Below are 26,024 nucleotides of genomic sequence, written 5' to 3' on the forward strand. Positions count from 1 at the left end.
GAGTATTCCCACAAGTTCTGAAAGAATGCAAAGAGGTCCTTAGTGCCCACTTACCGATATTTTTAAGATGTTGGTAAATTCTGGGTATGTGCCCAATCAATGGAAAGTAGCTAATGTGATGCCGATTTTCAAAAAGGGAAGCAAGTCAGCCACCTCAAATTATTGCCCAATTAGCTTAACATCAGTTGTAGGAAAGATGTTGGAATCAATTATAGCCAGAAGCATTCGGGACCATCTAGAGAAGCATAATTTAATTCATGATTCACATCATGGGTTCATGAAGGGCAGGTCTTGCCTTACTAACCTGTTGTCCTACACTAAAGTAATCAAGGCGCTTGACCGAGATGAAAACTATAACGTATTATATCTAGATTTCAGTAAAGCATTCAACAAAGTCCCTCATCACCGGCTATTACTAAAATTACAGGCTCACGGCATAGATGGGAAAGTTTTGAACTGGATCAAGGCGTGGCTTAGTGGAAGGAAGCAGAGAGCGCAAATCAATGGTAAAAAATCTGAATGGGGCAGTGTTACGAGTGGAGTCCCACAGGGGTCAGTTCTGGGTCCGCTGCTTTTTATTATTTACATCAGTGACTTGAACACAGGAATTAGTACTGATATCAGTAAGTTCGCAGATGATACCAAGATCAGTAGAGTAATCCAATCAGACAAGGACGCTAGTGTTCTCCAGGGTGAGCTTGACAGACTATATGATTGGGCGGGGAAGTGGCAGATGGAATTCAATGTCGGGAAGTGTAGTATTCTGAGTGTAGGTAAGAATAACCCCTCACACAATTACTCCTTAAAGGACACTCCTCTAAGCAGGCCTGGGTGTGAGAGAGACTTAGGAGTCCTAGTAAGCGCTGACCTCCGTCCTAGGGCCGAATGCATTTAGACTAAAAATCAGGCAAACAGAGAACTGGGTTTCATCTCAAGGAGCGTAAGCAGTAGGAGTGCTGAAGTCATCCTAAAACTTTACTTAGCACTAATTGGACCTCATCTTGATTATGCAGTTCAGTTCTGGTCCCCCTACTATAGAATGGATATCAAGATGTTAGAATGAGTCAGGAAGTGAGAAACTTGCCTTATGAAGATAGACTGAAGCATTTAAATCTACACTCACTAGAAAGGCGAAGGTTGTGAGGAGACTAGATCGAAGTCTATTAATGGATGAAGGGCTTTAATAAAGGGGATGTCAATAAGAATTTGGTAGTAAAAGAGCCAGGTAGGACATGTAGCAATGGTTTTAAGTTTGACAAATTCAGATGCAGCAAAGACATAGGCAAGAATTGGTTCATCAATAGAGTGGTAGATGAATGGAACAGGCTTGGCAGCCATGTTGTGGGTGCCAATACCATAGATACATTCAAGAAGAGGTTAGATAAAGTCATGGATATTGAGATAAGGTGGGGTTGAGAGTACAGGAGTTGCCTTGTATAGGCCAACCGGCCTCATGCAAATTCCTTACGTTCTTATGTTCTTATGTATGTATGTATGTATATATCAATCACTCTGCAAAAATAGAATGCCTTAAGTGGGATCAACGGCCATTTTGATACTTATTTTTGCTATTTATCTTATTTTACTCACAATGAAGGTCCCCGGGTATTGTCAGAGGTGCTGGTGGCTGGTTAATATTTAACCCCTTCACTCCGGTGACGCCGACGTCAGCATCCAACGGGTGTCCGACGGCGTAAGGGTTAGTCCTCGTCTAAACCTCTTAATCCTCTTATAAACCTCATAAGAGGAAATGGAAGAGGATTAAAAGGAATTTAGAGGAGGATTGAGATGTTTAGAAGAGGATTAGTCCTCTTCCATTTCCTCTTGACTCTTTCCATACTGTGACACCGATGTCTGCATCACGGATGGAAAGGGTTAAGACATAAATATGTGCTGAAAATTGAAGAAATAGATTAAAAGTGGTGTGTTGTTGAGTGAGGAGGAAGAGGAGTTTTGAACACTCGCCGATGCAGTATGCATCCCTTCGTGTAGGTCACACAGTGGTTTATCACACATACAGTTGCATACAAAAATGTAAGTTGCCGCTTTACTGTATAGCCAGGACTAGAGAAGCATAATTCCAAGCACCAATGCAAAACTAGCCATGGGCCAGCCCTGGTAGAGCTGTGGACTGTAGTTGTTATCTACTACAACCCACTTCTGGAGCTAGATCAGGCAGATTATGATCCAGATCACCCAGATGATGAGAATTCAGATCTCAATTGTAAATAGAACACAGCCTTTATGATCAAGTCAGTGATCTAAAACAGATCATCGTAGACAGAAGAAGTCTTTGGTCACTTGACTGGCTTCCTCCAAGAGAGCTGAAAAAATGTGGGATTTCATCCCCATTGATTGCATTTACTTGCAAGAAACTGCAGATGATCAGTCACTGAGAATTGGCAAAATCTTGGTCATATTCATCCTTTTGTTGCTAGAACATTGAATAAATGGTTTCCCGCTTTTCACCTTTAGTCTATCGATTTTAACTTGAGCCCTTGGGCGCAACTCAGGGATTCCCCACGAGTCCGCGCTGGTGCCACATCACTCCATTACTCTCCTCAGAGAAGGTCGCTGCCTCTCTCTTTCTCTCTCTCTTTTGCATGGCTGTGCAGGGCATGAGAGTGAGATCTACTTGAGTTGTTCATTGTTGTGTAACACTGAATGGTGCGGCCTGGCGCCTGTTGCCGAGGTCCGTCAGGCAGCAACGTCGCATGAGCCACGTTGCCAAGTGATATGGAAGGTTTACTGAGTTGTTGTCTTTCCCTCTAATCCCAAGCCATTCATAATACCATGCAGTCATATTATGAATGTATATATATTCCATAAATAGATAATGTACAGACTAACAGTGAGACAGATCGCCATGCGCAGGTCATCTCTAGATCTGTAAACAGTGGGGGTTTCCCCGGGCCAAGCCACAGGGCTTAAGTTAGAGTCGATGGACTATAGCACCTGTCGAGCTTGTCTCCAACTTGTCTGCTCTGGAGCTGCACTGTTGCTGATGTTTCCTGTTCTTTAAAGAGTGCCCAGTCCATAAAACTTTTCTGGCAATCCCCTGTTATAGGAATCTTGCCATAGGCAGGGATGAAGCATATTCCCTGCCTTGCTCCTCTTCCTGCACTTCATTCATGGCCAGTTATCAAAATACCCTTCAGGAAAACTTGCACTCCACTTTGTGCCAGCTGCCTGATTGGATTTTAGAGGAATCATCACTGACCATCATTTTACCATCTGACCCAGTATGATCTTATGAGCAATAACTGTGAATGTAAGGGACTGAGCCCAAAACAATAGGGCTTGTGGCTGTAGCGCACTTACTGATCAAAATATGGGTTGTTTGAAATAGAAAAGGTTTTGTTTTGGAGGCTCTGATCAGCAGTCCCAATATAGAGACTAATATTAGGAAACCAAGGAGCACTTTCCCTCATGTACATCCCATTATGCTGATTTATCATATTTTGATAAACGAGAATAACAGCGTAAGAGTGATAAAGTTAGCAACTTACACAGAACAGGATGTTAAAGAGTTTAAAAAAAACACTTGGCAAGGGAAGTACTACTAACATTCCTAGCACAAACTGCTTCCTATATTACCACATGATGAATTTGATGCAGAAGGTTGATAACGTCTTACCTGCTTCTCAATGTAGAAAGTATTACCTTATTATTTTTAAAACAATGCTTTGCACTTTGAGTCTGATAGATGAAATGAAAATCTTAGGTGCCTTGTATATGGAGGCTTATATTTGTGTGTTCCATTTCATTTATGATTTTTACTTTTTTGTCTGGATCTTTCTCTATTTTTGTTTTGCTTTGACTTTTTTTTTTTGTTAATGGTCATATCTCTTAAGTGTTTTTTTTCTTTCTTGTTTTTATACATATTGATTAAAGCACTAACTCAGAAATATAGTTTGTTTATTAACATCAGTCCATATTAATATATATATTATACATTTTTAATGTCCTTCCTATCATCACTTCTTAAACCTTTTAGACTTTAGCAACAGAGTAACAATATCAGTCCTACAACATTCTCGCAAGGCTTCTGTTAGTCCAGTCCTATTCTTGCCTTCATCCACAATTGCATCACAGATCATTCTTAATTACACATCTATTCTAACATTCTCCAGGTATACCTGTGGATCATCTTGTGCTCAAAGAGGAAGTTTGCCAGAAACCACCTTCTCTCTGCACAGACTTCCACAAGGTAGTCATCATATATGGATCTCACAATTTTCATATATCTAATAATTGAGTCCCTACTTTACATTCTCCCCTTTTTATTTTTTCATCAATAGGCTCTCTTATGGGGCCAGGTGGATGGCCCCAGCCCATTAGTAGCATGGGCAAAAGATGCTTTAAATGGCTACCATGATACACAACTTGGTTAGCCCTTGCTCCCCCCCAGCACTCCTCTTGATCAAAGTCCAAGATAGGAGTGATTGATGATCTGGACAGCTGTGTGCAATCTTCTGCCGGTGATGATTAAAAATTGTCAGCTACTTGCGGTAGGACTTGAACCTGAATTTTCAGGATCACCATGTCCACATGCTGACCATTTGTCCGCTGCCTCCCCAGCAGAGCAATATGGTATAGCCACCTAGCTTGGGGGATTTTTTTTACCCTAGCTGGCCCTCTCTTGGGATTAGCTAAGAGGAATATCCTAAGAATTCTGATGTCTTGAGCAAACTAAAAAGGAAAGTATGATTGGGGGCTGGGGTAAAAAAAAATTCCCCAAGCTAGGTGGCTAGACCATATAGCTTTGCTAGGGTTACTAAAGAGCACTACATGTCTCACTAAGAAAGTCCCATGAGTTGTGATCAGTATTGCCACCTGTCGGTTGTGAGCCAAGCACCTTGGCCATAGAGTCACAGAGTGAGGGCTAGTGTTGTAATTTCAAACACAGTGTAAGGTTGGATTACCGTTTAGCATGATAAAATTTTAAGTTATGGGATTTTTTAGAGATAAGGTTAATTTTTGTGGATAGTTGAAATATTCTAAGTACATCTACAACTAAGGTCCCTGACCTTGTTTTTGCCTATGATGCAGTACACTAGGACAGTGGTTCCCAACCTTTTCAAAGCTATGGACCAGTTGAGCAAGTGAAAAAAATTCTGCGGAACAGTACCATAGGCATAGATCCAAGCATACGCTGACATTTATATAGTCCAATTACATATTTTATTTTTTTTGGCAATTTAAAATTCAATGGGGCAATACCATGTAATGTAATGTTTCACATTATATAAAGTAAAATGATTATTAACCCCTTGAGCCCCGCCAAAGTTGTATGGTGCGGTAACACCCAGACCCGCCAAATTTTCAAATATTTTTTTTTTCTCTGAAATCTATTGGAAACCCGAAGTTATAACACCCAAAGTACATAAAATCACTCACAATAGCCATTTAGTACCCAACAGACGGGGTTATGCTCCGTGTGTCATCCAGCTGGTGGCAGGGAGGGAGGTGCGGCGTCGACGGGCGTCCGTCGGCATCACACATCAGGCAGTGGTTTAGGCGTATAATACATGAGTGTTGTGTTACAATGTTCCTGAATAGAGCATCAGTTGTTTTAGCAACAAAATTTAACATTATGTGAAACTTTGGGGCAGGGCTCTGCCGCGTTTTGGTTGTCAAGGTGCAGGTGGCCGCCCCGGCCTTCTTGCCCCTGTATCACCCTCCTGCGCTATTTTTATTTTGAATCTAACTCCCAATACGTGATAAAAAAGGTATAGATAAGCGCGAAAGTAGTAGGCTAGTATATCTTCCCCTGGTGCGGGCGGCGTGGGCAGTCAGCCATGTTTGCACGCACCCAGCACAAAGGCTGAACTGGTGGCGCGCAATTATTTCCTACTGTGAGTGACAAGTGAGGACTGGTAGGTAAGTTGCCAAGGGAATCCACCTACGCTGAACCCCCCCAACTGCACATTTGGCCGAGCCAGACTATAGTAAAGCAATTTGGCGGACCAGCAAATCATAAGCCACAGACCGGCACTGGTCTGCAGACCATAGGTTGGAAACCACTGTACTAGGATACACAAGGATATAAGCAGACTAGAAGAGGCCAGATAGCCTATACATGGAAGCTCCTGGGTGGGTTATTTACCAACTTCCCTTCCTATTCATAAATATATCCAACCTCCATTTAAAACTTTCACTTGTTTGCATTGTCTACATATCTGCTTAGTTTGTTACACTTATCAACCACCCTAGTGAACCAGTTCTTGCCTATTTCCTTCCTGAGCCCAAATTTATCCAATTTATACCTCTTTCTGTGTGTTTTTGCATCTGCTTTTACTGTGAGTACTTTATCTAAATAGCCCTTTTTAATCCCCTTAACCCATTTAAAGACTTTGATTAAATCTCCTGCCATTTCACATATGTACCTTGTTAGCATAGTGCAGAACAACAGTGTGTCATGTCAAGAAGTTTTATTGTGAATTAGTTTGGCCCACTGTGTTATGGACTTGCTTAGCATGAATATATGGCCTTGTCAATATCTGTGCAAAAGATCTAGAATTCAGATCTTCAAGTCACTTGTCCTCCCGTTCTTACTGTTTGGCTGAAACATGGATACTAAGTACAGGAAATCCCTATCATTTGACCATTCATTATATAATAATAATTATTATTATTATTATTATTATAAGAGATGACTCAAGTAGAGAGAGAGGAGTTCAGGCACTATAAGCTGCCTGTTAAGCAGCCCCCAAACACCTGAGACACCGAGAAAGATAAAATGAAAGTGAAAACAGTGAGAAGTAAATAGAGGATGAAATAATGTAGAATATTGTAGAATTGGAGGGACAGAGAGGTAGGGCAACAAATATCTTAAAATACACAAGTAAGCAAAGATAATAAGTTAAGTAAAAAGTAATGACTAATTAAATATGGGCATAATATGCACAACAGTTTATAATATATGCTGTTAAAAAAGCCTAACAAATAAAAAAATAAAAAATCTTGGTGGGTCCTGATAGTCGGCCCCAGCCCATTCTAGCACAGGCAGGTGTTTATAGTGGCACCATCTTGCTCGGCTCAAATGCTGCCCCCAGGAGCTCATCTTTGACCCTCTCTTTTAGAGAGAGAATCTAGAGTTCAGGTTGATAGGCGGTCTTCTGGACAGCATGTGGGTAGTCTTAGGCCACTCGGCAGTGAATGAAAAATCCCAGCTTGTGACACTGGGCGGGACGCAAACCAGTGTCCTCCAACTTACATCCTCCTGGACACATCGCCATCATGCTAACCACTCAGCCACCGCCTCCCCAATTATATAAATATTTATTATGTATCACCGGAAAAAATGACTTGAATATAACAACAAGACATACAAACAGCTGCCCACTCAAGAATCTGGTTTGCCTTACATTTGAAAGAGTGAATGTCCCTGGCAATACAGGCATCTTCACTCACCGAGTTCCAAAGAGCAAGAACGTGGGGCAAGAAGCAACACTAGAACTGGCTAGTTCAGCAATGGATCAGCTGCAGGGATAATAAATGCAGATTCAGGGCAAGGCGCGTATTCCTGGCTGGCACAGACATCCCTGGAAGTGAGCAATGTAGTGGATGGAAGGGGTTTGATTGTATCTTAACGGTTTAACCCACTGGACCTCAGTGATGCACGTGTTGCGTTGATGAAAAAGTAATCGAGGGACCAGCGACACACATGATGTGTCACCTATTATCAAGTGTTTTGGCGCTGTAATAGAGTGGTCTATGAGGCTGACTTTTGGAGTGGGCATGTAGCAGGTATATAGAAACGATATGCAAAGTGGGCAACTTGCTAGACCCATGCCGCACCTGCGCACATGCACCCTATGCCTCACAGGTCATTGCCATCAGTTATTGTGTTTCTGTGAACCCGTAAATATGTCAGGCTGTCATTTGTTATCTCGTTGCATCTTCGACCAGACATGCCATCTCAATGACATGGCAACGGCTGGCGGCCTGCTGCTGACAGCCCGGGTGCACCAAGTTTGAAACACCAGGCCTAGCAGGGCACCTTCATATGCTGTTGGTGCATTTCCTGATGAATTTTACATTGACAGTAAGGGTTTTTATACTGGTTTTCATGTTTTTTTGGGCATTTATGTCCATTTGTAAAGAAAAAGTATGGTAAAAATGCCTGGGATTGGGGTGTTGCAATGAGCATTTATAGCCTGAGGTTCAATGAGTTAAGAGCATGCATACACTGTTGACATTGTGATGATGACTCAAGTCGCCAAAGACAGATTCTTTACAGAGGAAACTAGCAGTATGCACAACTCTTAAAAGGAGGTGCAAATAACAAGCAGCAGCTGAGGACCACACCAGTGCACAATACTCAAGAAGGGGAAAAATAAAGTAACAGAAGCAGCTGGTGGAGATGGACACATTACGAAAAATGCTGTAAGCCTTTCTGAGAATACCGAACTCTCGCAAAGTCGAGCTAACCAGCACCCTGGTGTGACATTTGAGGTGAGCGTCCGGGTTGGAGACCGAAAAAAATGACTTTTTGTGAAAAAAAAATATGTGGTAGGTATACACGTTAGCTATTATTTCACAAAGATTTATGGCGAAACGCGCAATAGTTTCCATTTAAATGCCATTTAAAAGTCCCGTACTCAACCACATGTGTTTGTTTACATCAGTAGAGTCAGTTTCTTTTACCCCAAAACTATGGAAAAAAAAGGCAAAAATCTTAACTTTATTTGGTGAACATGATATGGCAACACTGAAAGCGAGTGTGTGTTGTGGTAGCAGGCAGTGACAGCCAGACTCAGTGCTTGTGTAGCTAGCAAAGAGAGAGGTTGTCGCTGCATCTCTCGCGACCCGCCTGTCACTGCCTAGCCACTGCATCCTGCTTTTTACCTGCTCTCAACCATGGGACGGGTGTCTAAGAAGAATAAGCAGAGGAAGGACGCCTGGAATATAAGTTTGGAAGCACAAAGAACAAAAAGACAGCATGTTGGACCTGACACCTCAGATGCTCCAGTCCACATCCTCGCGTCACTCGCCACCACCGCCACACCGCAGCCTGCCACACCCACCACTGCCAATCCCACATCACAGCCCAGCACATCTCACGCAGAACAAAGAAAAGGAAATGAAGAAGAAAAGGCCTCATTACTCACAATAAGAGAAGATCTTCTACAAAATATTGAGAAAGGAAATGAAGATATCAACTTGTAGGCACTAAGAAGATCCCTCACAGTACAAGATGAAGAAAGAAAGAAGCTCCACCAAGCCCAGCAAAAGCCAAAAACAAAGAAGAAAGAGGAAACATCAGCACACTATGTATCTGGTGGCTTCTAACCTTTACCATCAAACCTAGCTACAATGAGGAGTGTGGGCAACTCTGACACCCCTTGTTTGACGAGATAATACCTTGCCTTTAGGAAGGGCAGGGGGGGACTAGTAGCCTGATATGTTTAGAAATACTTCTGATTGTATTATCAGATTGTAGATAATAAAATAAAACACATAGTAAACCTGAAAAACTTCCTTGTGTGTTATAATGGGATCGAGATCGATCAATAAACTTTAACAGCCCGTATCTCAAAACATAAGTTATCCCCCTTCTAAAATCTATTTTGGAGCCAGTTTTAGCTTGATTTCAATGAAACAAAAACTAAAACGCAGAGGAATACTTCTTCATCCAATGTACGTCACTGTTTTTTTTTTTATATATGTGAGCTGTAATTTTGTATTAATATTTTTTGGTAAAAAAAAAGCAAAAAAAAAAACAGATTTTGAAAAAAATCATAAAACAAAAACAAAAACTGAAATAAAAAATCTAACGATGTACAAACATTTCATATCATAATGTGTCTTAGCCATAGAAAAATGAAGGTTGTGGGGCCGATAATAACGCCAGAATAACACTTAAGTTTTAGTTGCAATTGCAATTGCATGGCAAGGTTGGGGACTAGAATGGGGATGAATGTCTAATATTGATGTACATGTTGCCAATACTTCACAACATAAAAATCAGTGATATTCATGCGTATTTACCAGAGATATGGCAACACCGATCCAAACCAGACTCTCCCCTTAAACGAAGACTCCCAGGATAGTGAGCTCATCACTCCTGCTCAGCACTGAATCCTAGTAATGCATATCACCATGAGATGGGAGGACAGTGTAGGATCTAGAAACTAAAAGATACTTGGACTTTGATGAACTCACTTCCATGTTCCACCTCTCACACCACCTAGATGTATGTCTCTGATCATTGCTGATTGACTCACAAGCCTTAGGCCGTGGCCACACAGGGAGCGAGAAAGCGAGCTAGAGCGAGAAACTTTAATACATAATAATCAATGGAGGTGGCCACACTGGCAGCGAGCAGGTAATGGCGAGAAAGAGAGGAGAGTTGATGATTAACTTTTCTCGTGTGAGATCGCTCGGTCAGGACTCAGACGGTGTGACATCACAGACATGCTTCTATATTATTTGCTGTAACTCAACTCATACATTAGATAAGACATTTTGGTTAAACCGTTAGACACAGCAGTGATTGGAGAACTTGAATAGTTTGTGAAAACTCAATAAAACAGAAACTAAATAAATAGTGACGAGTTGAAGTTAAAGAATCTATGCGAAATGTTTATAACACATTTTACATATAGCTATCATTTGCAGCAGCTATGAAATAAAGATTAAAATAAACAATTCCATCTTATAAAGAAAAGCCTCCTGAACACGATGGTGTATACAGATTTTTCATAAAATGCCAAATAAGTGAAGCTCGGAACTGTTTATAAAAACTTTTCACCTCATCCCTCGTGTGCGCCAACGGGGTGGGTGCTAGCAAGGTGCTAGGAGTGGGTAGTGTCGCTAGGCTATACTGCTCCGTGGGGTCGCGTTGCCATGACAACCTTTGCCTCGCCTCGCTTTTTGTGTGGCCACAGAAACTCACCTTGCGGCTCTTGCTCTTGCTAGCTTTTTCGCTTTCTGTGTGGCCGCGGCCTAAGGGCATGCCAGGGGATTGGATAATTGCAATCAAGGTCGCATCATCCATGCACCATGCAAAGGGTTAAGCTTTGTGCGGAATAGATTCATCGTGTAAATGTTGAACACCACAGGACCCAAGGCGCTACCTTGGGGAACACCAGAGTACATCTAGTGCCAATCACTGAAGCAGCCATTGACAACAACACGGTGTGTATGCCCCCTCAAGAATTGTGGGACAATGGACAGCACTGAACCGCTAATGCTGATGTTCTCCAACTTCCACACCAGGCCTTCATGACTGACATGATCAAAGGCTGCTGACAAATCTACCTGCACCACCCACACCTCGTGACTACAGTCAAGAGTAGACTGGAGTTTGTGAGAGGTGGTCAGAAGGGCATCAGTTGTCCTGAGATTTTTATTGTAGGCAAACTGATTGTCTGACAAGAAGCTGGAACCCTCCAAGAAGCTTGAAAGACAGGCCAACACCAGGTGCTCAAAAACTTTTGACAAGATCAGAGTTATTGAGATCGGTCGGTAGTTTTTAACATCAGGGGATGGAGACCTCTTGAAAATCAGTGGATGCGGGGAAGCTCCCAGCATGGATGAGACACCTGAAAACAGCACTCAGTTGTGGATCCAAAACAGCAGCAGTTTCCTTAAGGAACATAGGCAGCATACCAAAAGTGTTGGTTCTGCCATGTGAATAAAGATCTTTCAACCGGAAATCCTTGGACCAAAAAGCGATGCCAATCAGGATTGCGTCGTTGTGGGTGTCATTATCTAACTGCACAAAATCACGGCTAAATCTGAAGCAGTTGACAGCTTTTTGCAAACTGAACACAGGTACTTGCATTCTGCATCAGCATATGTCTTCTTAGCAAATGACCTGGCATGAATATGTTCTGGCCATGATGCTTCAGTGCACAGATGGGACCTCTGATGATAGGCTGCCTGCTTAGCCTCGTGAGCTCTTCTGTACTCTGTTGAGAACCACACCACGTCGTTGGAGTGAAACTTTTGAACATAAAAATTTGAAAATACAGTCAAGCCTCAATTTACCAGATTAATTAAGGAATCAACTTCACTCGACCCTCAATTTCCCGGACTAATCGGGGGAAGCACCTGCACAGGAACCACAAAATTCCAGTAATTGCAGCAGTCCAGGGACCACAGTGTGTTTCTGGTTGTTTACCATAGACTTTTATCACACTTTTTCTTCCACTAAGTAATATATATATATATATATATATATATATATATATATATATATATATATATATATATATATATATATATATATATATATATATATATATATATATATATATGATCAGTAGACCCTTTACTATTCACAAAATATACTACTAAAGTGCTGTTCCTGAATGCAAAAGACAGTAAACATAGCTGAAAGAGAACATCAGTTTCTGTTAAGTGGGAATGATGAGAGAAAATCTCTGGATGAGATGCAGCTATGCACTGACTCACTGGTTGGACTGGGCCCTGGCCCTGCCCCACAGTGGAGTTGTCAGACATGGCTGTTTGACTGCTTCCATAGCTTTTGTATACCTTGAAGGAGGTGGAGTAGGGGAATGGCTTGCATATCTGATTTAGAGCCTGTGGTGGGGTCAGGGATAGAACATAAGAACATAAGAACGTAGGAGTCTGCAAGAGGCAACAAGGCAGCTCCTTTGAACCGAAGCTCCTGTGAATCTAACCCCACTTAATATCACTGTCCATGAATTTATCTACAGTACCCTCTCGAGTTTTGCGCTATCCGAGTTTCGCAATCCACAAGTTTCGTGGTTAGTCCTAAATTCTTACCATCCTGAGTTTCGTGCATTATCACCCCGAGTTTCGCGCTGCTTTGACACGTACGGGTCACGTCTACTTACCATCGGCGTCACGCACGCTACCTTTAAAGGTAGTATCACACTGGACGTTTTCCTCCAAACATTGTGGCTATGGCAAGAGAGAGAGAGAGAGATTTTACATAGATTTACATAGAAAATCAGACCACACAGACCCCATGGTCCAGACTTGGTGGTCTGTCCTTAAACCTAAGTGATTTTACATTAATCAGAAGACTCCTAAACGTTGCATTTCTACTCTAGTTGATATTAAGTTGAAGGAAGTGACGGTCGAGCTTATTTTTGAAGGAGTTAATCGTGTTACACTGGACCACTGATGGTGGAAGCTTATTCCATTCTACTTTCTAGCGTTGGTGAAGAAAAATTTGGTGCAGTCTGAATTTACTTGTCTACATCTGAGTTTTACGCCATTGTTCCTCGTGCGCAAAGTGTCATCGATCATAAACAATGTTGATCTGTCTACATTCGTGAAACCATTAAGTATTTTAAAACATTCGATCAGTTTTCCTCGGGCTGACGTTTCTCAAGAGAGAACATGTTAAGGGTAGAAAGCCTTTCTTCGTAGGATTTGTTGCAAGGAAGGGATCATTTTCGTGACGCTGAACACCTTCTAATTTAGCAATATCCTTTGCATGGTGGGGAGACCAAAACTGTACCGCATATTCCAAGTGGGGTCTGACTAAACTGTTGTAGAGCGGGAGTATTACATCTTTATTCTTGAATACAAAGTTTCTTTTAATGAAGCCCAACATTCTGTTCGCTTTATTTGCTGCATCGATGCATTGCTGTGAGAATTTGAGGTTTGACGCGATTTTGACCCCCAAGTCTTTGACGCATTGAACGCTTTTGAGTTTAACGCCGCGCATTTCGTATTCGAACTTCTTATTCCTCGTTCCAACTTGAAGGACCAGGCACTTGTCTACGTTAAAGGGCATCTCCCATCTATCCGACCAAGCTGAAATTTTGTGCAAATCCTCTTGGAGGCTTTGCCTGTCTTCGTCAGTGAGAACCGAGTTACCAATCTTTGTGTCGTCTGCAAATTTACTAATGCGGTTATTGAGTCCAACATCCACGTCGTTGATGTAAATAATGAAGAGCACTGGGCCAAGGACCGAGCCCTGAGGGACGCCACTAGTGACAGGCGCCCACTCTCTCTGAGAGAGAGAGAGAGAGAATGGGTCATTTTGAAGCTGCAGTTGAAGGCGGCTGCCTTACGATTGGCTGACAGTACTGAAAACACGCTTGTGATTCGCTGGGAGTCCGATGACGTCATCTCCAACACTCACCCTATCAGCGGCTTCACTGCCTTGAGGCGGTGTCACAATGGCCGTTTTCGTTCAACCGTTGGGGCTTCGGGCAAGGCCCGTACGCCCAACTGGGAGCGATTTCATGGTTATCCGTAAGCTGGTGTCACACAGGGCTTTTTCTTCCCGCCGTGTTGGCGCCAGCTAGGGCAACAGGCAACTCCAACTTTTCCGGGTGTGCGTCACACACGGCCAAGGTCGGTTGCCCGTATCCACATCCACAACGTAAACAAAGCACTTGCCCTGTAGCCTATCAACTTGGCGTCATTTGCTAAAGTAAGGGCTGTCGCGGCTTGTCCTGCCATTACCCAAGTTATGGACTTGTTGCTGTAGTTAAAATACAGTTGTGGGTGTGGCATGCCTGTGTTTCCTCCATGCCAGTTCTCACTGTCACCACTGTGTGTGCGTGACTAACCCACCCATCTTGACTCAACCACATAAACACATGGATCGAATAATAACACACACACACACACACACACACCAGATTCATAAGGAACCATTGCAAATGTTTCTGACAAACAGAAACGACTTCACAATTTCTTGAGTGTGTTAGAACGTATTTGGTGAGTGGCTCACATGAACCAAACCTAGCTCTTGGCAAGAAGAGAGCGGTCGTCTTTAACACTGCTCTCTTCTTGCCATTGGGTATGTTTGGTTTGTATGGACCACTCACCAAATAAGTTCTAACACACTAGGAAATGGCAAAACCATTATTGTTTGTGAGAAACATCTGCCATGGTTCATGATGAGTCTGGTGTGTGTGTGTGTGTGTGTTGTTACTTGATCCACGTGTTTATGTGGTTGGAGTCTAGGTGGGTGGGTTGGCCGCTCACGCGCAGTGGTGACAATAAGAACTGGCATGGAAGAACCACAGACATGCCACACCCACAACAGCTTCTTCCTTCCATTTAACTGCAGCAACAAGTCCATAACTTGGGTAATGGCAGCACAAGCTGCGAGAGCCCTTACTTTAGCAGACGACGCCATGTCGATACAGGGCAAGTGTTTTGTTAACGTTGTGGATGTGGATACGGGCAACGGCCAACCGACCTTGGCCGTGTGTGACGCACACCCGGAAAAGTTGGATTTGCCGGTTGCCCAAGCTTCCACCAACGCGGTGGGAAGAAAAGAGCCCAGTATGACATCAGGTTACGGACAACCGACAACTCGCTACCGAATGGGCGCACGGGCGTTGCCAATAGCCACAACGGTTAGAGGAAAATAGCCAGTGTGACACTACCTTAAGGCAGCGAGGCTGCTGATTGGGTGAGCGCCGGCGATGACATCATCGAACTCCCAATGAATCACAAGGGTGTTTTCAGAGCTCAGCCAATCGTAAGGCTTCATCTGTGGCTTTAAAACGACCCGATCTCTCTTCCTGTTTTCTTCCTTTTTCCAAGGTATGTATTTTGAGATAACAAAGGAGTAAAGGAGGAAAAAAAAGTGAGCTCCGTGGGGTAGTATGAGCCAATTATAATGGCGCCACTATAAACAGTTGCCTACGCCATGACGGGCTCGGGGCCGACCATCAGGCCCAGATGGATAGTCTACCGGCGCCATAGCCCACATGTAAACAAAAAACAAAAACAAAAAAATCTCCACGGTCGGAACAGATAAGCGCTTTTTCAGTGTTTTCAATACCTTGAGTTTCGCGATCCTCGAGTTTAGCGCTATACCTTCAGAACGAAGCAAGCGCGAAACTCGAGAGGGTACTGTAATCTATTTTTTAATGTGACAGTTGTATTGGCACTCACCACATGACTGCTCAGCCTGTTCCACTCATCTACCACTCTGTTAGTAGACCAATTTTTGCCTGTGTCCCTGTTGAATTGAAATTTATCTAGTTTAAACCCATTACTATGTGTCTTACCCGGTTCTCTTACCAACAGAACCTTACGAATATCTCCCTTATTAAAGCCCTTCATCCATTTATAAACCTCGATCATGTCTCCTCATACCCTTCACCTTTCTAGAGAATGCAAGTATAACTGTTGAGTCTTTCTTCGTATGGCAAGTTTCTTAACCCTTGAATCATCTTAGCCATCCTCCTCTGCACCGATTCTAACATTTTGATATCCATTCTATAGTAAGGTGACCAGAACTGAACCGCATAATCAAGATGAGGGCTAACTAATGCTAAATATAGCTTGAGGAAGACTTCGGCACTTCTATTGCTTATGCTCCTTGAAATGAAACCCAGTACCCTGTTTGCTCGATTTCTAGCTTGAATGCATTGTCCCCTTGGATGGAGATCAGACCTCACTAAGACTCCTAAATCCCTCTCGCACCCAGACCTGCATGGGAGTGTCATTTAAGCAATAGTTATGTGAGGGATTGTTCCTATCTACACTCAGAATACTCACTTCCCTACATTGAACTCCATCTGTCATTAATCTGCCCAGTCATACAATCTGTTTAGTTCATCCTGGAGAATGCTAGCGTCCTGATCTGACTCAATTACTCTACCGATCTTGGTATCATCAGCAAATTTACTAACATCACTACTAATTCCTGTATTTAAGTCATTGATATAAATAATAAACAACAGTGGACCTAATACCGAACCTTGTGGGACCCCACCCATAACACAGCCCCAGTCAGATCTTTTACCATTGATTTGTACTCTTTGCTTCCTATTGCCAAGCCACGCCTTGACCCAGTTCAAAGCTTTTTACCCTCTACTCCGTGAGCCTGTAATTTAAGCAACAGTTGGTGGTGAGGAACTTTGTCAAATGCTTGGTTGGGTTGGGAAGTAGGTATGGCCAGTCCCCCTCTGAAGCCAGAGAAGCAGGTGCGGCTGGGTGAATCTGCATTCCAGTTTCCATTTGTGTGTGTGTGTGTAAGGGAGAGAGAGAGACAGAGATGCCTCCCAGCCTTACAGCTGCCAGATGTAGACGGGCTCCAGATTTTTGGCCCTGATGTTATTTCAATTCTCAAATTTGACCAGGCATATTTTCGACAATGCATGGACCCCAGATTTGGTCCGGGAAATCCAATATCCAGAAATCGAGTCAAGTGTAGTTCATTACCATAAAAAGTCCTTTATTTAGTAGTAGTGTACAGTACCATATTTGTCGGCGTCAAAGACGCACTTTTTTCCTCAAAATAAGACTAAAAAATTTAGCATGTATCTTGGGACACTGAATGTTGCATTACTAGTAGGCATAACCTAGACCTAGGAAATGTACAGAATACAGATCAGATAAGATGTTGTTGAAGGACTGTGACGATCTGGCAGGCCTTGCTCTCCCTGGCAGTGTCCTGTGATGATGAGGAAACACTTAAGGCAACCATTGTTTTTGTTTTAGTGTTGGTTTGTGGTTGATCTTGTTTGTAATTTTGTGTGGTAATGAAAAAAATAGTATTTAAAACCAGTAATCCATGCAGTATACAGTAAACCCTCATAAATTGGACCTCTGTATTCTGGATATCAGAATACATCCATAAATCAAACAAAAATCTTAGTTATACAGTGTGTGGCTGGACAGCATCTGGATGGATGTTGTAAATTAGATGATCTAGTTTATAGCAAGGAATGGTATGGTTTTGTACCTCATAATTTCAAATCAAATGCTGTCAACCTCTCACATGCTGTCTCTCCTGAACCCTCATTAGCCTAGGGTAAGAGGAACATGGCTGCTCATTGGTTACTGTATAATGAAAAATCCCCCCAAAATTACTTTCTTTAGATAATAATTTTTCCAGGTGCAGAAACTAGGAAATGTTTTTGCTATGATTAAGCAGATCCAAGTGCTGTGTTTCAGTGAGACACCACATCTATTCATCACATTTGTTTTTCAATGTTATTCAGCAGACTTTATTGTTATTCAACAGACTTCCCACTAATTTTACTCTTGTGATTTATTCTTCATATTCTTTTATCACATTTATTTAGCAGACTTCACATTTATTCTTCACATTTATTTTTTCACATTTTTCCTTCACAATCATCTGCTCAGCTGATGCAATGTTTACATTTCCCATTGCTCCTGCATACCAGTAGTACTGAATCAGAGGTCTTCATTTTGTTAAAATTGTCATCAGGCTGGGGATCTCAGAGACCATGAAAATGACTGTGAAATTGAATTGAAGTGTTGATGATACCTGTCACCAGACTGATAAGGTTATTGGTTAAGGGAGAGTGTGAAATCAGACCTTGGTCTTTGTAAGCATGATGACCAGCACTTATTAGTGTACTAGTGCCAAAGTGACTGATACCACTACGTCGAACACACGTCACAAATTTATTTGGATACGGTCAAACCTGTAAGTTCACACATCCTGTCATGAACATTGCAGTTCAAGTCACACAAATACCTTATCCTTATGTATTTGTAGCAGAGCAAACATCTGCAACATGTCATTATCAGTCTTGTGAGTCAGGGTATAAACACTCAGACTACTGGTACAATGAGCATGGCTAATAATACATATGCAAAGTGGGAACAGCTTGGGCACCTGTTTTGGCCTTGGGTTGCTCCTTATGGACATCTCACCGACAGTGTTAATGGTGTTAACTCCAACAGAGTTTTAGCTTCCTTCCCCTTCTCAGCCACTGCAGGGGGAAAACGTCTGTTCTCTAATGTTGTCTTCCTTCTCCCTCCCCTGACTTTGGGCAAGCTCTGGTGTGGTGTCGAGTCTCGTCCCCTTGTTTTGGTCTGTTCGCCTTGTTTACATACACATGGGTGGATAAATTTTGCCACCGTACCATGTCTATTGTCAACTGCTTGTTGTACAAGGGGTGCAGGTTATCTCACTTATCACATTGACCGACATAAAGGGGTACAGGAACATTTTTCAAATTCAAAACATATGTCATCATTTACAGTGGAACCTTGGTTCATGAACTTAGTTCGTTCCTGGAGGCCATTCATCACCCGAAATGTTCATAAACTGAAGCAATTTTCCCCATCGTAATCAATGTAAAATGGATTAATCCATTCCTGAACCCCAGATAATTGCTTTTTTAAACTTTTACAACAGTACTTTGTGCACAAGATCGTAACACAAAACCAATGGAAATCATTAAATCTAACACACACAAAAAAGAGGAATTCAATACTAAACAGATAAAGTAAACTTAATTTTACCGTACCTGTACGGAGGAGAGTTGACAGCGCAATAGGTGGTGTCACACTGGCCGTTTTCCTCCAACCGTTGGGGCTAGAGTACGCCCAACTGTCGGTTCCATCCATATAGATGGAAAATGGTTGTGGGTATGAGCAACCACACCGCTGTATGTAAACAAACAGACGACGGCAGTAGCTCAAGAGTGAGGAGCAGTGGAGAGACTTGTAAAGTGGACTGGCAGAACTGGTTTGTTTACTATTTAATTGACAAGATAAGAGAATACCCTGTGCTGTGGGACCACAGTTCCAAAAAAAAATTTTCTCCATTCTATGAAAATTGTAGGACTTCTAATCTTCACAGCACAGTTCTCTGACGAGGTTTGGGAAAACGCTCCTGTTCTCCCGTCTTTGAAGCCATGATCGTGCCCACAACCGCTTCTTCCTTCCATTTTACTGCAGCAACAAGTCCATAACTTGGGTAATGGCAGCACGATCTGCAACAGCCCTTACTTTATTAGTAGACGGAGCCATGTCGATGCAGGGCGACTGCTTTGTTTACGTTGTAGATATGGGTAACCTACTTGGCTGTGTGTGATGCACACCCGGAAAAGTTGGAGTTGCCTGTTGCCCCTACCGCCAATGCGGTTGGAGGAAAAAGGCCTAGTGTGACACAAGCTTTAATAAGTGGAAGTGGTGAGGAAGGGAAAGGGAAGAGATGTTATTGTTTGGAAGGGGAGTCCCGTACCATATTGTGCATTTAGCAAAAGCTACACAGCAACTGACGCTCTCCTGCCGATATTCCCAGCTTGTCACCCCATGATGATGCCGGCCAGCGTGTTTGTAGCTCGAGACACCATTTGTCACCCTAGACATTTTTTGTTCAGAAAATTTGTTCATGAACCGATTTGTTCGTGATGAGAGGCATTTGTGACCCAAGGTTCTACTGTACTTATAAAAATATTTAAAAAACAGGTGGGACAGTGTCGGTAAATGTGATAGATAAAACCTGCACCCCTTGTACAAGTATGTCAGTAAATGTGATAAATGAGATAACTTGCACCCCTTGCATGACAAGCAGTTGACAATAGACATGGTACCGTGCCAAAATTCATCCACCCTGTGTGTTTGTAAACAAAGCACTACATCACCATGTAGCCACCTAACACACAATTTTTAAGAAGTGAACTTACAAACTTCACATCAAACATTCATTTTCAAACAGCATGCAACCCATGATCTTAGTTTGTTGATAGCTAGTTGAGTTGAATGTTCTGCCCCACTCATACTCTGCCATACTGATTTGACCATGACTGTTACCATAGTCTATTCCACCCCAGGTGACAACAAATATGAAGAAACTTTAGTAAAATAAGGAACTGCTGTTGAATGTCTGCTCTGCATCTGGTTAGTTGTAACCAATCACCAGCAACAGAATGGCTAGGCTCTTCCTACATGTCTATAGGGATGGGCTTCTTGCCTGACTCATTGCCACCTGAGGTGGAATAGACTATACAATGGCCTAACCCAAGACCCCTACTACTACTAGTAAGGTGTAAAATAAAAATAAAAATATTTTAATTTTATTGAAGTTTTCTTGGGTCAGGGCGATAAGGAACCTAATATAGTCTATTTATATATATTCCTATGAAAAAAACATGTTTCTTATTCAACAATTTGACTTTGACCACTTTCTGTGGAATGCAACCCTGTCAAAAAGTGGGAGTTCCCTGTAGTGACTTGGAGGTAAATTGATGCCTTTGGTAATATGGGAAGACCCCCTAAATATATGATTTAAGCCACATTTCAACTACATGTCCATAGACTGCAACAGATGATGACTATGTACTCCTCAACCCTGAATATACAACCTCTGCATTGCCCTCCACTGAATTAACTCTGTCATGTATTGTAATATGTTTGTGTTACCTTGTACGGATTTATGCATATTAGCATTCACATTAACCCCACTTCTGTTTTCCATTTCTAATGAGTCTGGTTTGCATGGACACCACCACCATTTTTCACAACTGTAATCCTTGTTGCCATCTTAAAAGCAGTTCAGGACCATATGGACTGTGTTGGCCATGTGGGCTACTGGCCTTACACTACCCTCAAAGAATTACTGTGCTGCTACTGGCCTTACACTACCCTCAAAGAATTACTATGCTGCTACTGGCCTTACACTACCCTCAAAGAATTACTGTGCTGCTACTGGCCTTACACTACCCTCAAAGAATTACTGTGCTGCTACTGGCCTTACACTACCCTCAAAGAATTACTGTGCTGCTACTGGCCTTACACTACCCTCAAAGAATTACTATGCTGCTACTGGCCTTACACTACCCTCAAAGAATTACTATGCTGCTACTGGCCTTACACTACCCTCAAAGAATTACTATGCTGCTACTGGCCTTACACTACCCTCAAAGAATTACTATGCTGCTACTGGCCTTACACTACCCTCAAAGAATTACTATGCCATTAAAAATCACACCTTTCCTTTTTACAGGCAACAAATGTGACATGGAGACATTGCGTGAGGTAGAATTTGAAGAGGCTGAAGCCCTGTGTCAAACAGTGCCAGGCATCCTAGCAGTGATGGAAGTATCAGCTAAGGACAACACAAATGTGGATGACACATTCCTACAGCTTGCCACTGAGCTCAAGGTGAGAAAGGATAGAAATAACAAGTGAATGAGATGTGTGCATTATAAAGCAACCATCATGAGAGAGAGAGAGAGAGAGAGAGAGAGAGAGAGAGAGAGAGTGAGAGAGAGTGAGTGTGTGTGTCTCCTCAATAACATCTGATTGGTGCCTAAATAAGGCTGCTCATAACAAAAAACTTATTTGCATGTATTTAATCAAAATAAGAGAATAACAATGTAGTTATGGCTTTCGACTTAAACTAAGCATGTATTTCAGGCCTTCTCATATATATATATATATATATATATATATATATATATATATATATATATATATATATATATAGATATATATATATATATATATATATATATATATATATATATATATATATATATATATAGTCATACCTCGGATTATGAGTTTAATTCGTTCCGGAATTTTGCTCCCACACCAAAACACTCGTAAACTAAAACAAATTTCCCCATTGAAATTAATGTAAATCCCATTAACCCTTTCAATATGTGACGCAGACGTCGGCGTCACAGTATGGAAAGGGTTAAGAGTAAATGGAAGAGGATTAATCTTCTTCTAAACCTCTTTTAAGAGGAATGGAAGAAGTTTAAAAGAGGATGAAGAGGTTTAGAAGAGGATTAATCCTCTTCCATTTCCTCTTAACCCTTTCCATACTGTGATGCTGACGTCAGCGTCAACGTATTGAAAGGGTTAATGCATCCCATATATCAAAAAAAAAATATATATATATATATATATATATATATATATATATATATATATATATATATATATATATATATATATATATATATATATATATATATATATATATATATATATATCATTTTACATTTTATTTTATACAGAATTAAAGTAATGATAAATAATATGAAACTCAAATCAATGTCTTATGGTTGTTACGGAGACTCCAGCAACCGCTAACTACGATCGAGGTGTTAGCTTTGCACCGGTGCTTAGCAGCCTCAGTTTCCCTATTCTTGAGGCACCAGAACTATGTTTGACCACCAATGTGAAGCTAACCCGACGTATCGTCCGAGGTGGAGGGTGAACGGGAGTGAGTCACGTCCAGAAGGGTATACAAGCCGCCGAGGCTCGCCCCCCCGTTCCTGTTGCGAGCACAGAAGCCGCTGTTCCTGTTTTCTTTTTTGCAGCACCATCCCTTTCAACCATCTTTCTTGGGGACATTGTTAAAGTGCAAAGAATGCACACTGTAGTGCTGGAAACACATTGTAGCGCTGAAAACATGATACGAGAGCATGGATGCTATTTCTATGAGTTTAAAATGTGAACTGAAACTGAGACTAGAGCCTTCATCTAGCAGTCAAGAATTACCCTAGACCGAGCAAGAATTTCCCCAAATCTTTCGAAATTCTTGCATTTCTTGGTCTGGCGTGTCAGATTTTCAAGAATTCATCCCAATTCTTGCCGAGAATTGGATGTCCCGCGCAAGCCACGGCGGGGCTAGGTACAGCCACTGTCTTGCTGGCCACACCTCCATAGGCCTATGGTGATGACTATTTCCTGAGCTTCCTATGGGTAACCTTACCAGGTGGGAGTGGATATAGAGTTCACGAGGTTACTGTTGTGTGACTGCTGCACCACAGACCATTTTAAAGCATCATTGTAGGATAAGTAAGAAGTTCCTGGTATGAAAACCTCATCGTCGTTGTTAGAAACAAGAAAGTGAAATGATGCCATTTGTCAATATTTTATAGAGAAAAAGGACGTTTTAAGAAACTCAGTCACATGCAATGAAGCTAAGTAGCTACTGAAATACTCCTAATGAACTGTAGATCTTGCAACTGTGGCTAAATTAACGCATGTTGTTCTTCATGAGTGACAAAATGAGAAATAGTGTTTGTTCATCCGATCATATGGACAAGAAAGAGCGCTCTGGCAGATTATGGGAAGGAGGTGAAAAACAATCTCAAGAATGGATGGGGGGTCATTCAAGAAGGCCATATATCGCCACATGACACCTTAGGGTTGCAAACTTGCCACCCTTTCCTTAAAATATGGAATGTCATTTGTTTCGTATTTGGCTGTCTGAATAGTTAAGCAGATAAAATTCAGTATTTTAAAACTAGTGAGCGCATTTTTCGGTGAACCGCCAAACCAGTTCATAAAATTATGTTTGTGAAGGGTCGTCCTGAAATACGTGTAAAATACCGGTCGTAACATCTCTCCCCCCTTCCTCCTGCCTTCACCAGCAGCGGGCAGCAGCTGTCAGTCATGGCAGGCCAAGTTTGCCCATCGAAGGTAGCATCCCTGTGTGATTAGTTCCCTTAGTAGCTTGGCGAAAGGTACCGCCTGTATACTGCGCAGTGAGTGAATCTACCAACCAACCCTTTTTTTTTACCATTTCAAAGTCACAGGTCCTAGGGGTAAGAACACTGTAATTCTTCAACCAACAGTGGAACAATTTGAACACAGAGAAGGGCACAGAGCAACATATGGTATTATAGTCATAATTGCAAGTAAAGTGGCCATATGTAATACTACATATTCTTAAGTTCAATGAAATTGTGGAGTTTTTTTTTCTAAGTATGTCTTGCCAAATTATAGGTGTGTCTTATATGGTGGGAAATACGGTATACATGTACAGTCAAACCTCGGTTTATGAGTGCCGTAGTTCACAAGTGTTTTGATTCACGAGCAAAAAAATCCCTCAAAAAATGCCTTGGTTTATGAGCAGTGACTTGGTATATGAGCATCCTGTTTGTTACTTTTTTTTTTTTTTTTTGTGTGTGTGTGTGTGTGTGTGTCGCCACCCACTGGGTGGGGACGCAGGTTATATGGAGGCCATCAGGGTGAAGCTCGTATGTCCCTTTGAGTAGGGACCGGGTGACGGCTCATGAAGGGGAGGGGAGGATGGCGATAGACTGACTATTGGTTTACGTCGGCCTAGCCGACCAAGCCTGTCTTTCGACGAGGACTGGCGTGTCTCTTTGTACAAGTCAAAGATGTGAGCGTGGGTTCCCTTTGTTTGCTGCAAGACAAGAGTGCTCAAAGCAAAAAACAGTGGAAATAGAATCTCAGTTAGGGCTGCCACCTTGATCTAAAAAAAAAATGAGGAATGGAACATCCCATTCTCCAATACAAAACGAATACATATTCTAAGGAATGGATGGCAACCCTAAAATTTCTCTGGCTTGCCATGACTGACAGCCACTGCCCGTTGCTGGTGAAGGCAAAAGAAAGGAGGGAGAGACATTATGATGCCTATTTTACTCATATTTCAGGACGAACCTTGACAAACATAATCACTATGGAAGTGAAATTAGACATTATGAAACACTCTGAAAAGGGCAAAACACCTACGAACATTGGCCGCACACTAGGCCTGAGCCATTCTACTGTGGCCACAATTATTAAAGACGAAGATCTCATTCTTGAACATGTGAAAGGACCAGCTCCCATGCACTCCACTGTGATTACGAAGCAGGGACCTATTACGTCATGGCCTGTTGTGCCTAACGGCGCAATAGTCCATGACGTAGGTGCTTATTTATGTGTGTTTCAACTTACGTCGACGAGGACTGGCGTTTCTCTTTGTACAGGCGGAAGACATGAGTGTGGGTTCACTTTGTTAGTCGCAAGACAAGAGCACTCAAAGCAGAAAACAATGGTAATAGAATCTCAGTTAGGGTTGCCACCTTGAGCTAGAAAAAATAAGGACCGCAACTTCCCATTCTCCAATACAGAACGAATCCATATGTTAAGGAATGGGTGGGAACCCTAAAATTTCTCTAGCTTGCCATGACTGACAGCCGCTGCCCGCTGCTGGTGAAGGGAGGAGGAAGGGGGGAGGGGACATTATGACACGTATTTTACATGTATTTCAGGACGACCCTTGACAAACACTACAGCTTTTGAATACTGAATTTTATCTGCTTAACCATTCAGATAGCCAAATATGGAACAAATGGCATCCCATATTTTAAGGAAAGGGTGGCAAGTTGGCAGCCCTAGTCTCAGTCCATGTTGTAACCTTGTAGAGATAGCACCCGTGCTCGTGTCCAATTGCATTTGTGCTTTGGTGTGTGATCTTTGTGTTTTCAGCACTACAGTGTGCGTTCTTTGTGCTTTTACAATGTCCCCCAGAAAGATGGTTAAAAGGGATGGTGCTGCAAAGAAGAAAACAGGAATGGCAG

The 26,024-nt window shown here is 42.1% G+C and overlaps 1 protein-coding gene across 2 annotated transcripts in view; it reads left to right on the plus strand.

The window, feature by feature from the left end:
- Positions 1 to 26,024, plus strand: part of LOC127004836 (ras-related protein Rab-43-like) — a 56,465-nt gene that overhangs the window by 19,477 nt on the left and 10,964 nt on the right. For both annotated transcript variants that reach the window (XM_050873016.1, XM_050873018.1), the window contains exon 5: positions 21,695 to 21,852. In XM_050873016.1, the coding sequence (XP_050728973.1) occupies positions 21,695 to 21,852 (158 nt within the window). The remainder of the gene's footprint in view (positions 1 to 21,694; positions 21,853 to 26,024) is intronic.

The sequence above is a fragment of the Eriocheir sinensis genome, chromosome 3 (genome assembly GCF_024679095.1).
Source record: "Eriocheir sinensis breed Jianghai 21 chromosome 3, ASM2467909v1, whole genome shotgun sequence".
Classification (NCBI taxonomy): domain Eukaryota; kingdom Metazoa; phylum Arthropoda; class Malacostraca; order Decapoda; family Varunidae; genus Eriocheir; species Eriocheir sinensis.